At 55.0% G+C, this 15,527-nt stretch overlaps 1 protein-coding gene across 1 annotated transcript in view; it reads left to right on the forward strand.

The window, feature by feature from the left end:
• Nucleotides 1-4,624: 4,624 nt before the first annotated feature.
• Nucleotides 4,625-15,527, forward strand: part of MDGA2 (MAM domain containing glycosylphosphatidylinositol anchor 2) — a 222,433-nt gene continuing 211,530 nt past the window's right edge. The window contains exon 1 of the mRNA XM_030949844.1: nucleotides 4,625-4,761. Within this exon, the coding sequence (XP_030805704.1) occupies nucleotides 4,689-4,761 (73 nt within the window). The 5' untranslated portion in view covers nucleotides 4,625-4,688. The remainder of the gene's footprint in view (nucleotides 4,762-15,527) is intronic.

Here is a 15,527-nt window from a genome sequence, read left to right on the forward strand (position 1 = left end):
CCTGCTCCCATATCTTTGCCTGAAAGCCCCTTAATTCCAAAACTATAACAATTCAGAGGGAGGGGGTTTGCATTTTCCATTTCAGGGGAGGCTCCTGCCTTCCTCAGCAGACACCTATCCTTTCAAACCAAGACAACAACCAACCTTGATATCCTGATGGACCAAACCATTCCAGCTGTGGTCACCTACTGGGCAATCCTTGGAATGTGAGGGATGGAGAAAACGAAGCAGTTAAAACCAAATCCCAGTGCCTGCTAAAAATATTTTCATTTTTCCCTTTTATAAACCAAGGACGACCTGGTGCTTGCAGAAATGGGTCACATTTAATTAACCAGTGACAAACGAGGCTGCTCAATCCATTGGGTGGCCACGATTTTGAATTTTCCATCCTGGAAATCTTCAAGAAATCACATGGAAAATATGTTCCTTCCCAAAGATTGGCTGTTGGACAAACAAGGAGTGGACAACGATAACTCCAGCATGGCTGACATTCCAAAAATAACGAGTGTCTTGTGCGTTATCAGCAGGAAAATCAGGAAAAAAGGGAATTCTTGTGAAGGTAAATGAGATTATCAACCCACACCACTCGTGCTGCTGAAGCTGCCCCTGTTGCAATACGGAAATGAAGCTTGGGAATTCTCTGGAATAAGGCAATGAAAGGGAGTTTATTTCCCTAATAAAAGGAAATCCCACTGGAGCCTCCCCATTCTTCCTCCTGCATGGGGGATGGCAAAAAATCCCAGGATTTTGTGAAAATCAACTTTTATTGTGAGTTTGGAGAGTTCTGTCTGTGACCAAGACACCCAACGATTCCCTGGCTGCATCTCTGCAAGGCATGGATGGATCCCAAATCTCCTGATTCCCTCCAAGGGAATTCCAGAATTTGGGAACCCTCTCCTGCTGCTCTCCCAGCTCTTTTCCCCATGGATCCCCTCCCAGGTGTGGTGCCCCTCTGGACACACTTTGCCAGCCCTGGCTGGGTGAGAGGAGAAATCTCATGGCTTTGGGAGCAGGGACAAATCCAGGGATTTGTTTTGGGGTTAAAAGTGCTGGATGAGCTTTGTGAGCCTTCCTGGTGAAGCGCAGCCAGGGGGGTTTGCAGGCTCTGAATTTCCCATTCTTTGGGAAATGTTTTCCCACCAGTTCTGGAGATGCTGGAGCCCCACCACAAACCCCTGTCCTGCTCCTGGGAGCAGCTGAATTTCACAATTCCCAGTTAAATGATTCCAGCAGGGAGCAACTCCGTATTTAACATCACAGAAAGTTATTTGGGACGCGCAGAAAAATCAACTCTGGCTCAGTTGAGTTCTTTTAATTCCTCCTTTCTCCTCCCTGCCTAGAGAGATTCCTGGATTTGGGATCACAGCTGAACATCCTCGAGCAAATCTCAGCAGTCGCTGCAATATTTAAACTTTTAAGAACAAATACTTTTTAAAAAGGACACCTCAAATGGCAATAATTTGGGCTCTTACCCCACAGAGATTTGTGCACCTGCTTAAATTGAGACCGGGAATTATTTTCCCCAACTCCAAGTGATTTTTTTTGGTGAGGTTTCCTCCTCTGCAGTGCCAAAGGCTGAACTTCCAAGGAATGCTGTCAGTGGTGTGCTAACAACCTGCTACCAGCATCCCTCCTAAGGGCTGTTCCAGCCAGGTGATGATTCCAGCCTCCAGGATCCAAGAACATCTGGATGTGCTGGGAGGATCTTGGAATTAACCACGGGAAGGCTGGAAACAGGGAGAGAAAGGCCCAGCCCTTGAGCTTGTTCTTGATGTTCAACACACAGAGCAGCCAGAAGGGAACGTGGCACTTTTCCCACCATTTCCGCGTGAGGAATTCCAGCTTTTCCTCCCAAACCTGCCCTGGATGGGGCTTTACAGGTGAGGAAAACACTCACAGAGGTCAAAAAATGTGGCAATGTTTGTGCTGTGGGGTGGTTGAGTGGAGGAGGAAGAAAGGAAATTGGGGGGGAAAATCCTTGGGAAGGGACCAGAGCTCTGGGTTGGGATGGGCACAGCCCAGATGTGGCCCAGATGTTGCTTGGAGGGCGCAGAGAAAGAGGGGAAAAGGGGAAAAAGGAGGGGCTGAAGGCAGGAAAAAGCCAAAAGGCAGCTGGAGGTTGAAGGTGATGAGCTGGAGGTCATGCCGGGAGCGCAGCCTCTGGAGATGTCCCCAAATTCTCCTTGGAACTGAAAACCAGAGAAAAAGGAGCATCAGGTGGACTCAGAGAAGCCACCTGAGAGTCCCTTCAGACAGGAGACCAAGCAGTGAGGGGGATGGGAGGCAGCCAGAGGCAGGGAGAGTGTCTGGGATGGCACAGGAGTGTCCCTTGAGGGGGACATGGGATTTGGGCACAACCACGGGGCCACCTCAGCGTCACCCTCAGCGTCACCCTCAGCGCCCTCCAGCCACTGCTGGGTGCCAGCCTGAGCTCTGGGGGCGTGGGAAAGGCACAGAGAAGGGCTGCACCCATCCCTTCTCCCACTTCCCACATCCTCACCAGGCTGGGAATGGGGAACAGCCCCAGCTGGCAGGGAATTCAGCTCCCTGCTGGAATTCCAGCGATGGATTGGATGCCTCCAGCCCTCAACACGCTGGATCATCTCATGGAAGTGATGGAAAGGCTCAGGCCCTGTCAGGAGAGCTCTGGAAGAGTGCCAGCCTTGTTAGCAGTGTCCCGTGGGGTCACAAAACCCCTGACAGTGCAATTGTCCCTTCCAGAGCACTGTCACTGCCCCAGCCTGGAGCACGAATCCTTTTGGTGCAGGCAGAGGGGGCTGCATCAGTGCCCAAGGTGCCCACAGGTTTGGGGCAATCCTTGGAGAAATCAAGGAAAAAGGGAAGAGGACAGGGGCAGCGTTTTCCGCAGAAATCCTTGGTTTGTTCTGAGGAACTGGAGAGAAGAGACTTTGACCAGAACAAATCCCATGGGATCCCAAAACGTGGGGGCATCAGGGAGGCTGGGAAGGGGCTGGGAGCCAGTCAGGGCTCTCAGGTATCTGAGATTCCCAAAGGGGCAATAACCCCATAAAAAACCCGGCGGCATCAGCTGGATCAGACACAGAGAGCAGCTGGTTTGTCGCCTGCCTGTCCCCTCTGTCACTCCCGGGTGGTGCCCTGGGACACAACCTGGAGCAAGCACAGGGGTTTTACAGGGGTTTTACCCCCGAGTACTGGGGAAGCAGCGGGGGCTGAGCCCAGGGGTGCCCCAGAGAGGGAGCGGGGTGGCACGGGGGGACAGCGGGGGACAGCGGGGGACAGCGGGCTCAGGGCCGGGGAGCGCAGCCCGGGACGGACCCCTCGGGCCGGGAGAGCAGCGCGGGCTCAGGGCGCCCCTCACCGTCCGCACCGCACCGCGCGGCACCGCGCATCCCGGGACAGAGCCGCGCATCCCCGGACAGAGCGGGACCCGGGACAGAGCACGACATCCTGCTCATCCCGGGACATAGCGGGACCCGGGACAGAGCGCAGCATCCTGCTCATCCCCGGACAGAGCGAGACAGAGCCGCGCGCCCCGGGACAGAGCGGGACTGCCCGGGCATCCCGGGACAGAGCAGGACCCAGGACAGAGCGGGACCTGGGACACAGAAGGACCGCCCGCGCATCCCGGGACAGAGCGGGACCCGGGACAGAGCGAGATCGGCCCGCGCATCCCGGGACAGAGCGGGACGGCCCGCACATCCCTGCCCCGTGCGAGCCGCCCCGCTCCGCGCATCCCGGCTCCCAGCGCTCCGCGCACCCCGAGAGGGAGCGGGCCAGGCCCCCGCGCACCGGCTCCGTGCGGGTCCCAGCGCTCCGCGCATCCCGGAGCGGCGCGGTCACCCCGCGCATCCCGCCCGGGCAGCGCCCGCGGCCATGCGCGCCCGGCGGCGGCGGAGCCGCGGGGCCACGGGGGCGGCGGCGGCGGCGGAGGAGGAGGAGGAGGAGGCGGAGGAAGGCGCTCAGCAGCAGCAGCGGCAGCAGCCACGCAGCTTTGACGTCGCCGGGCTGCGGCTGCCGGCCCCGCACGTATAGCACAACGTGACGGCCCCGCCGCCGCCACTCGCGCCCGCTCCCCGCGCCCGCACGGCAGCGCACCCGCACGCAGCGCGGCCGCGGGAGCCCCGCGCCGCCCCCGCCATGGGCCCGGCCGCCGCCCCGCAGCCGCGCTGAGAGGAGGGGGAGCCGCTCCCGGAGCGCCGCAGCCGCAGCCGGAGCCTCCCCGCGGCCCCGCGCCCGCGCCCGCCCGCGCCGCCCGCGCCGCCCCCCGCGCTCCGCTCCGCTCCCTCCGCGGGCAGCCCCGCGCACCATGCGGGGGCCGCGGCGCCGCGGTGGCCTCTGATGGCCGCGGGGCGCAGGCGGCTGCGGCGGCCCCGCGCGGCGCTCGGCGGCCCCGGAGGCGGCGGCGGCGGCGGCCGGAGCTCTGAGGGCGCCGCGGCCCGGAGCGGGTGCGGGGGCTGCCGCTGCCGGGGGCTCGCTCTGAGCGGGGCTCGCCCCGCGCCGCCCGCTGCGCAGCGGGAGGAGGAGGAGGAGGCGGAGGCGGAGGAGGAAGGAGGAGGAGGAGGAGGACCGGCGCGGTGCCCGCCGCCTGCCCCCGCCGCCCTGCCTGCGCGGGCGTGCGCGGCTCGGCCGCAGCGGAGCGCGGGGCTCCGGCGGGCGCTGCGCTGCCCCCGCCCCGCCGGGCTGGATATGTGGATGCTCACGTGAAGATGGATGTAGCGATCGGGCTGCTGGGGCTGCTGACGGTTCTGCTGGAGGGCAGCTCCGGCCAAGGGGTGTACGGTGAGTCCGGGGGCGCCGCGTGACCTTGTCGCGACTGTCGCCGGGGCGGAAGGGCGGGGGGGATGGGGACTGGGGGCAAGCGGCGTGGCCCCGCTGAGCGCCGCGGGAGGCGGCGGAGGCAGAGCGGAGGCAGCGCCGTTGCCATGAGACGCTGACATTTCACGGCGAAAACCGGGCCGTGGGGCGGGCGGGGGGGCGATTCGGGGGTCCGCAGCCGGTCCCGGGCCGCGCTGGGCGCCGCCTCCGCGGGGCTCCCCGCGCCCGCGGAGCGCCCGCGGCCGCCGCTGCACTTGTTACCGGCGGCGCTGCCGCCCGCGGCCGCGGAGCCAGGGGTGGGGGCGAAGGCGCCGCAAACTTCCCGGGGCTCCACCGGGGGCGCGCGGACCCCGCGGGCGGGCGGCTCCGCTCCCCCGGCCCCGCTGGCCCCCGCCCGTGACTTGCACATCACCGGCGGCATCGCCCGCTCCGCTCCCCCTCCGCGCTGGGGCCGCGCTCTTGTTGCTTCCCCCTCGCCCCCGCGCCCTCGAGGTGGCCCCGGTTCGGCGCTGCCCGGAGCCGAGCGGCGAGGAGAGAGAACCGGGCGCTCCGCCGGGGCTGCGGCCGGGATGCTGCCCCGTGCCCCGGTGCCGCGGCCGCCGTGGTGCCTCGGTGCCGGTGATGCTCCGGTTCTGTCGATGCCCTGGCCGCGGTGTGGCCGGTCCCGGTGATGCCCGGGCCGTGGTAATGCTTCGGTGCCAGCGATGCTCCGGTTCCTGTGATGTCCGAGCCCCAGTGATGCCCCGGTTCTAGAGATGCCACGGCTGTGGCAGTGCCCGGTTCCCGGCGATGCCCCGGCTGTGGCGATGCCCCGGTTGTGCCGATGCTCCGTTCCCGGTGATGTCCCAGCCCCAGTGATGCCCCATTCCCGGCGGTGCCCCGTTCCTGGCGATGCCCCATTGCCGGTGCTGCCTCATTCCCGGCGGTGCCCCGGCTGTGGCGATGCCCCATTCCCGGCGATGCCCTGTACCCGATGCTGCCCCATTCCCGATGCTGCTCCGCTCCCGGTGTTGCCCCGCTCCCGATGCTGCCCCATTCCCGGTGCTCCCCATTCTCCGTGCTCCCGGTTCCCGGTGATCCCCATTCCCTGTGCTCTCTATTCCCGGTGCTCCCCATTCCCGGTGCTCCCCATTCCCGATTCTCCCCGTTCCCGGTGCTCCCCATTCCCGGCGCTCCCCATTCCCGGCGCTCCCCATTCCCGGTGCTCCCCATTCTCGGTGTTCCCAGCTCCCGATGCTGCCCCACTCCCGGTGATCCCCATTCCCGGTGCTCCCCGTTCCCGATGCTGCCCCATTCCCGGTGCTCCCAGCTCCCGATGCTCCCCATTCCCGATGCTCCCCCATTCCCGGTGCTCCCGGTTCCCGGTGCTGCCCGGCCGGGCGGGGGGGTTATGTAAGCGGCTCGGCGCCGTGCGGTGCTGCCGGCAGCTCCGGCACCCGGGGCTGAGCAAGGAGATTCATGAATCTCCCAGCAAATGCTTGGTGTGACATTGCCTCCTCCGAGCCCGTCCGCTCCCACACTTCCACATTCGCTTCCCACCTGGAAAGGAGCTTCACTTAGAGACTCAGAGACTCGCTCCCCGCCCCCTTTTTTTTTTTTTCCTCTCTTTAATTTTGCAAAATCTGGACGTGCCCGCGGATGTCAGAGGGGCTGGGCTGGCGGGGGAGGCTCGGCTGGTGCGGAGCTGGCAGCGGCTCCCTGCCTCCCCCGGCACACAGGCACATATTGTTGGATGCTCGGCGAGAGCGGCGAACAGGAGAGGGCTTGTTCGGGAAGAGCGAGGTGGGGGCTGGAGGGAGGAGATGCGGACTCAGCTCCGGGCTCTGGGCTTTGGAGTAAAGACTTTGGTGCTGCTGCTTTCCTCCGCCTGATTTAGGCTGAGAGCGGGGGGAGCGCGGCGAACTCAGCCGTGCTTTGTGCTCCAGAGCGGTGCCCCGGGAATTTTGGGTGCTGAAGGTCGGCTCGAGAATGTGGACAAAAATAAAAAAATAAAATTCCGAGCCCGGGGTGTGCCTGCAGCCCCCGGTGCAGCAGCAGGGCCATTTTGGGGAAGGAGGATGGGAAGGCTGGAGCCTGCAGATTACCCAAAGTGAGCCCCAGCCTGCGAGAGGGAACCTGCTTGGATCTCGCTGCTTTGGAAAAATCGGTTTGTGGGATTTTAACAAGTTTTTTGGCCTTTTTTTTTTTTGAAGATTTCCAGAGCCTGGCAGCTCTGCTCGCGAGCGTGGTGCTGCCGGGGAGGTGTCTTGCCATGTTAACACTTGTTCCTGGTTCCTGCGCTCCTCTGGGAGCGGGCACAGCTCCAGAGCCTCTCCGTGAGCAAGGTGGCGAGGGGAAGGAAGGAGCAGCCTGGAATCCATCCCTGCTGCTCCCTGTTGATATTCCCAGCCCTGCAGGTGGCTCAGACCCATCCCTCAGGCTCCTCCCTGGCTCATCCCACCTGTCCTTGGCGCGGCTCTCCCAGGGCTGTTTTCCAGCCCTGGATGCTCCCGTGGCTCCGGAAGGTGCTGGAACAGAGCCTGGCACGGCACCGCCCGTGCCCACCCGGGGAGCAGCTCCGCCGCCTTGGAATGCAAAATAAATCCTCAGTTTGTGGATTGTGAGCTCGTTTAAACTCCAGGTTAACCATGCTGGGCAGCAGCTCCGCAACTTCCCTCTGTTCTGTCGGAATGCTACAGCTGGGATGGAAAACTGGGATCCTAAAGGGAAACGAACTGGGAGAACTGGGAGAACTGGGAGCAGGGCAGGCCCAGCCCACGTTCTGCTTCCTCAGGGGATGGGGGAGAGCAGAGCTGCTGAAATCCTTGGGAATCCGTGCAGTTCCTCAGCTCTCCCTGATTTCCTGGCCAGAGATTGAGAACAACTCGAGATCTGTGCACGTTTCCTCCCCTTTCAGCGGTGCATGACTCGCACTGTTAACAAAGCAGGAAATGTAGGGATTCAGGACATGGTGCTTCTCCTTTCACCCAACTTCCAATTTCCAGAGGGAAAAAACGGCTCAGTGAAGAGGCTGAGGTGGGCATGGAGAGTTTTTAACAGCTCAGCAAAAAATGGGAATTTTGGGAGAGGGAGAAGGGATTTTTGGGTTTGTTCCTAAGCTGTCTTGGTTGAGGGGCTCACCGGGGACTTGGGGTCTGATTTTGTGCCCTGTGGAGTGAGGAAGAGCCCAGAGAATTCCTGGACAGGAGCCTGGAGAGCCTGAGCTCTTCCAGCACTTCTGGGGTGAGGGCTGGAAAAATCCTGGGAATGGGGGAGGACCTGGCTGGAGTGAGGCTCTGCTGGGGTGACAATCCTGGCAGGGGCAAAGCCAACACTTCCTGACCCAGGGAAGCTGATTCCAAGCGGTGACAGGAATCTGGGAGCAGCTGTGGGATCCCCTGGGTGGGATCAGGGTCACACAGGGGGTGCAGCCCCCTCTGACATCCTGGCTCACTGGGCTGGGATTTATCCACTCCTTTGATGAGATTTTAGGAATTTTTTTTTCCATGATTTCAGCTGGAATTAAGCAGGGCAGACCCCCAGGATGTTTTCTGGGAGCACCAGGTGTGACCCAGGAGGGGTGTGAGGGTGACAGTGACCCCTCTGTGCCAGCCCCAGCTCCTGCAGGGAACAGGGCTCAGCATTCCGTCTGCAGCCATGGAAAACCTCAGGATGGCTCAGAATTCCTCCTGGAATCACTCATGGAATGAGGAATATCAGAGTCTTCCTGAGGCTCTGCAACAAATCTGGGCGTGCAAAATTTTGGGAGAAGCATCCGCAGCCTTGGGAACAGCGAGGCTTCCAGGAGTTTTCCCATTGGGAAAAATGAGGTTTCCAGGTGTTTTCCCATTGCTGGTTCAAAACGCCTGGAATTGAAGGCATTTAAGGTGTTAAATTCCAGGGAACTTGTCCTGGTTGATCCAAGCAGCAAATGTCATCCAACGGCCTCAGCCCCCAGTGCAGCTGCAGGTTTTCCAAAGAAATTTGGATTTGGGCATCCCAAAGCCTGGAGCTGCCCCCTTTTTCCCGGGATCCAGCTGGTGAGGGGCTGCTGGAGCTGCTTGGAGCCCGGGGGAGGTTGGAGCAGGGGCAGATGGTGTCAGGAAAGATCTGGGAAAAATCTGGGAAGGATCTGGGAGAAATCTGGGAAAGATCAGGGAAAGCTCTGGGAATGATTTGGGAAAGATCTGGGAATGATCAGGGAAAGATGAGGGAAAGATCTGATAAAATTATGGGAATGATCTGGGAAAAAAAATCTGGGAAAGATCAGGGAAAGCTCTGGGAATGATTTGGGAAAGATCAGGGAAATATCAGGTAAAGATCTGGGAAAGATCAGGGAAAATTCTGGGAATGACCTGGGAAAGATCTGAGAAGGATCTGGGAAAGATCTGGGAGAAATCTGGGAAAGATCTGGGAATGATTTGGGAAAGATCAGGGAAATATCAGGTAAAGATCAGGGAAAGATCAGGGAAAATTCTGGGAATGATCTGGGAAAGATGAGGGAAAGATCTGGGAATGATCTGGGAAAGATCTTCCACTCCTACCTCTTTGTGATGCTGGGATAATTCCCCACAGCTCCGATCCCGGAGGGATTTCAGGAGCGCTGCCTTTGGAGCTGGGAGTGGCCTCTGACCTGGCCTTTCCCAACATTTTTACGGATCCAGCGAGTGGATTGGGAGGATGAGGGGCGGGATGGGAAAACGAAATCACTGGGAGGGAGAGCGCTTGGCTCTTCAGAAATGCCGGCTCCTTGTTGGGAAACCTCTGGATGGATCAGAGGGCAGGGAAACCTCTGGATCAGGCAGGGAAAAACCTCTGGATCGGAGGGGAGGGAAACCTATGGATCAGCAGGGAGGGAAAAACCTCTGGATCAGGCAGGGAAAAACCTCTGGATCAGGCAAGGAAACCGCTGGATCAGCAGGAAGGGAAGCCTCTGGATCAGCGGGCAAGGAAACCTCTGGATCAGAGAGGAGGGAAACCTCTGGATCAGGCAGGGAAACCTCTGAAACGGAGGGCAGGGAAACCTTTGGATCAGCGGTCCCAGCTGGAGGATATTTCCATGGACTGTACTTCCAGGGGGGATATTTCCCTGGGCGGTATTTCCATGGCGCTGCCGGCCTCGCTGGGTGAATGCCGGCCTTGTCCGGGGCGCTTTAACCCCGCACAATTCCCGACTTTGTGCCAGGGAAGCTTCCCTGGGAACAGGGCAGGGATTATGCGCTGCCGCGGGGGCAGCTGCGCTCCTCCCGCTCCTCCCGCCTGCTCCGGGATCCCGGCGGATCCTTGGGAATTTTAACTCTTCCCTAAACCCCGGACAAGGATCTTCTCCTTCTCCTTCTCCTTCTCCTTCTCCTTCTCCTTCTCCTTCTCCTTCTCCTTCTCCTTCTCCTTCTCCTTCTCCTTCTCCTTCTCCTTCTCCTTCTCCTTCTCCTTCTCCTTCTCCTTCTCCTTCTCCTTCTCCTTCTCCTTCTCCTTCTCCTTCTCTTTCTCCTTCTCCTCATCCTTCTCCTCCTCCTCCTCACGGGGATTTTTGGGATGAGCTTCAGCTCCCAGAGAGGGGAAGAATCCCTGGATAGCCAAGGGATTGGGATCTGCTCCCATGGATGGGGTTGTGATCAGGGTAAGGAACTGGGAATTCCAGAATTCCAGGAGGGGGAATTCTGTGGGTTCAGGTGTTGGTTGTGGCCCAGGTGGTGATTTGGGGTTCAGGGTGCAAATGTTGAGGTTTCCATCTAATTTAAATTCAGTAAATGTGTGGGATTTAAGCTGAGCCTAAACTTCCCTGAGATTTGGTGATCCTGGGATGTGTGGAGAGCTCCAAGGATCCTCCTGGAATGCTGGGAGCTGCATCCCAGCTCTGCCTCCCATGAAATGTCACCTTTGATTCCACAGGAGGGAAATTTGGACAAAATCTGGCAAGGAAAATCTTAAATCACCAAAAATTAAAATTCCTGGGGCTCAGAAGAGCAAAATCCAGTTAAATTCTGAGCAGTGTGAGGAAGGAAATGGAAATGATTAAAGTTCAGTTCTGTCTTCCACATTCCTCAAAATTATTTGGGATTTTGTCCAGTGAAAGGCTGATTGCTCCCTGTCAGTCCATCTATGGATTATATGGGATTATATGGGATTATATTGTCCATATGTGGGTTATATCCAGGAGTATTCTTGTAGGGAATGGGGTCTCCTGCATTAAATCCCCTTTTTCCAGTGGGAAAATCCCTTTGGGATTTGGGAAGCACTCTCCCTAACCTGGATGGGCTCAGGGACAAAATTGTTTATTTCCCGTATTTTTTATAGCTGGGAAGGATTTTTTTTTTTTTAAGAAAAGGGATTTTGGGAAGCTGGTCACTTGTTGGGTGTTTGTCTTCCACATTCCTCAAAATTATTTGGGATTCCCACCAGTGAAGGGCTGACTGATCCCTGTCAGTCCATATATGGATTATATAGGATTATTATATGGGTTATATCCAGGAGTATTCTTGTAGGGAATGGGGTCTCCTGCATTAAATCCCCTTTTTTCCAGTGGGAAAATCCCTTTGGGATTTGGGAAGGACTCTCCCTAATCTTGATGGGCTCAGGGACAAAATTTTTATTTCCCGTGTTTTTTATAGCTGGGGAGGATTTTTTTTTTTTTAAGAAAAGGGGGTTTTGGGAGCCTGGTCATATGTTGGATGCTTGGGTTGAAACAGAAAGGAATAAAGTTCAGCTATGTCTTCCACATTCCTCAAAATTATTTGGGATTCCCACCAGTGAAGGGCTGACTGATCCCTGTCAGTCCATATATGGATTATATAGGATTATTATATGGGTTATATCCAGGAGTATTCTTGTAGGGAATGGGGTCTCCTGCATTAAATCCCTTTTTTCCAGTGGGAAAATCCCTTTGGGGTGGGATAATCCCGCTCTCCCTAAGTGAGATTATCAGGGCTCAGGGACAAAATTGTTCACTTCCCATATCTTTTATAACTGGGAGAGAATTTTTTTTTGGAGAAAGGGGATTTTGGGATCCATCACACAATGGATATTTGGGATGCTGCTGCTCCATCACCCTTCCCTTGATTCCTGACAAATCCCACCCCATCCGCTCCCTGATCTTTTTATGGCCCTTCTTTCCAGTTCCGAGCCCTGTCTGGATCCAGAGGAATTATTTCCTGCCTTTTCCAGAAATAATCTCCTCTCCCAAAATAGCTGGGAACAGAGGGCACTGCCTTGGCTCTTCCCAGATGGATTTTGAATTTTTGGGCTCTTCTGGGGTGAGGAATTTTTCCCAAGATGTGGGATCAGGTTGTCCGTGAGATTCCTCCTTCCATGGAATATTGAAGGGCCACTTGAAATTGCTCACAGGAAAACTTTTTTGTTGGATCTTTGGGAAAGGTTCTTCCCCCAGAGGGTGCTCTGAATATAGGGAATGTCACATTCCCAAGGCTCCCAGAATTCCAGGAATATTTGGAAAATATTTAGAAAATATTTGGAAAATATTCCCAGGGATTTGCAGGGTGGGATTGTTGGGGTGGCTGGGCAGGCTCTGGATGATCCTGGGATAATCAGGCACTTCCAGAGGGATCCTGCAGGGATCTCCCCCCCTGGCAGGGTGTGAGGTTTTCCTTGGGATTTCTGGCATCAGGCAGATCCTTGTGAAGGATTTTCCCGAGGATTTTCAGCTGGGAGCCCTTGGGAAGTGATGGGAGCTGGAATGTTCCTGCAGGGATGGTTTGTGTTCCAATCCAACCTTTTGGGAAGGATGATCCAATCTGAGGAACTGATGAAATTCCCAAATCGTGGAATGTTTCTAACAACACCATTTTATCCATCCTCTCCTGCCTTTCTATCCCTTTATCCCATAAATATCACCCCTTTTCCAAGAAAATTATTTGCACACTTTATGACAATCCTTGATAAAAATGGAGCTGGATGCCTGAAAGATTCCTGGATTTCCATAGGATTAAAAAAAAAAAAAAAAAAAAAAAGGGATTTTTGGCATGCCAACTGTGCCATCCATGGCTTTTTGTGCTGGGAATGGGAAAATGGGAGTGAGGGAGGGAAAAGAATGGGATGGGGGTTGTTCCTTCCCATATTCCCACTGCAGCCCATCCCCTTCCATGGTGGATCCCATGCCAGATATTCCATCAGCAGCTCCCAGACTCCCCCTGAGCTGGAATCTGAGAGAGTTTGCACCTCTGGAATAGGAGTTAGGAATTAAGGGAATATCCCAGGGGAGGGGAGGTTCAGGAATTGGGATCACCCCAGGGTTGGAGGCTGTTTTCCTTGGAAATGGAAACTCTGGATATTGGATTCCCCTCCCATTTTCCTGATTTTTGGCGTTGTTTTGATGGAGCAATCCAGAAATTGGGGAAATGTTACACTGCAAAACTCAAATCCACATGGGAATGTTGCCACGGGAGTTTTTGGGAGAGGTTTAAAGCTGGAATTTGTTCTCCTCGGGCTCAATGTAATTCCCTTTTTTCTGAGCTGTCCCTGCTGTAGGATGAGATGCAGAAAAATGGGAATTATCCCAACTTGCTGCAGCTGGAGCACCTCGTTTACCAACCAGAGCTGCTCCTACTCCCTTTTTTTTTAACTCCTCCCACCTGGAGCTAATCCTGAACATTATTTAAAGCTGGGAGCTTGGGTTAATTCCTGAAAAACCACCTTGGAATGAGCTGGCTGCCCCTGTTCTCCTGCTTCTCCCAATGAAAGCTTTTATTTTTTTATTAAAAAAAATTATTTGCTGGAGAGGAGAGGGAAAGGTGGGTGGGAATTCCAGGCTTTTCCTGGATGTGGAATTCTAAATAAATTAGGGAGGGAATTTCTTTGCTGCGCTCCAGGTTTTTCTGTGGGATTTGAGTGAAGGTCCTGGAGCAGCTTTTGTGGGGCTGGAGGGGGGTTCTGCTCCCAGGGCCGCCTCTGGATTGATGGAATTGATGGAATTCCAGGGAGAAAAAAGAAGTTTTAAGGAATTTGGGGTCTCTGGGATGAGGTTGATTTCAGATTTTTGAGGTTGAACCTAAGGTGAGAGATGTGGGCTTTGGGATAAATTGTGATTTTAAAGAATTATCCCAAGTGATCAGAGAGTTTTGGAAAATCCAGTGTTTTCCTAGAAAATGAAATTCAATTCCAAGTAAATTCAAACAGGGATAGGGAGGGGGTTGCCTTGTTGTGCTCCATTTTTGGGTTTTTTTTTTTGGGGGATAAAGGTCCTGAAGCAGCTTTTTAAAGGAATTTGGGGTCTCTGGGATGTGGTTAATTGAGGATTTCAGATGTTGAACCTAATGGGCAAAACTGTGGGCTTTGGGATAAATTGTGATTTCCAAGAGTTATCCCAGGTGAGCTTCGGAAAATCCAGCGCTTTTCCAGGGTATCCCGTGTGGATTGAGTGTATTCCAAGAAATGTGGGAGAAAAAGGAGATTTTAAGGAATTTGGGGTCTCTGGGATGAGGCTGATTTAGGATTTCTGATGGTGAACTTAATGGGTAAAATCACAGTCTTTGGGGTAAATTGTGATTTCCAAGAGTTATCCCAGGTGAGTTTTGGAAAATCCATTGTTTTCCTAGGAAAAGAAATTAAATTCCAAATAAATGATGACAGGGAGGGGAATTCCCTTGTTGTTCTTCATTTTTGGTTTTTTTTTTTTTTTTTTTTTTCCGGGCTAAAGGTCCTGGAGCAGCTTTTTAAAGGAATTTGGGGTCTCTGGGATGTGGTTAATTTAGGATTTCTGATGTTGGCCCTAATGGGCAAAATTGTGGGCTTTGGGATAAATTATGATTTCCAAGAGTTATCCCAGGTGACCAGAAAAAAATCACCTGGAAAAATGGGAATGTGCTGGGAACTTTTCTGCTTTGGGCATTTGGTGTTTTGATTTCCCTGCACAAGTTCTGTGCTATAAAACAGAAGAGAACTTTCAAAACTGAGGTGTTTTGCTTCAAAGCTGTCACAACACCGAGATGTTTTCCAGTTATTCAAAAATCAGGAATTCATGGGATATGTCAGCCTTTGGAATCCGTCCTTTTTCCTGCTGGAACAAAAGTTGGGTGGGAGGAGAGGGAAGGATGCAGCCACACTTGGGTGGGTGAGGAAGGAGCTGCTCCCCAATCCAACGGGAGAAATCCTGGATTTTTCCAGCAATTCCTGTTTTTTTAAACCAGGCTGTGGATGTGCCATGGTCGGGAAGGGAGATGGAGATCTTTGGAATGATTTATTTGAGATCAGCAAGGCTGGGTTTGCTCCTTGGCCTGGTTCCTGATCCCAGCTTGGCTCTATTAAAATTAAATTTGTTGTATTTTGACACCAATTAATTGATTAATAGCTAATTAATGTCACCTGGCTAACAGAGCTGGAATTGTTGGGATTTTCCTGTTCAGGGCTAGGAGCTGGATTTGATCCTTGTGGGGTCTTGGCCGGAGGTTCCTGATCCCAGCTGGGCTCTATCAGCCCTTGTATTGGGACACCAATTAATTGATCATTAGTTAATTAGTTGCATCTGGCTGTGGGTGCTGATGGAGCTGGAATTCCTGGGATTTTCCTGTTCAGGGCCAAGGGCTGGATTTGATCCTTGTGGGATCTATTCCTGATCCCACCTGGGCTCTAGCAAACCTAAATTTGTTGGTTTGGGACACCAATTAATTGATTACCAGTTAATTAATGTCACGTGGCTGTAGGTACTAGTGGAGCTGGAATGTTGGGATTTTTCTGAGCTGGGCCAGGGGTTGGATTTGATCCTTGTGGGATTTTTGACCAGAGGTTCCTGATCCCAG

Source organism: Camarhynchus parvulus, chromosome 5 (assembly GCF_901933205.1).
Source record: "Camarhynchus parvulus chromosome 5, STF_HiC, whole genome shotgun sequence".
Lineage (NCBI taxonomy): Eukaryota > Metazoa > Chordata > Aves > Passeriformes > Thraupidae > Camarhynchus > Camarhynchus parvulus.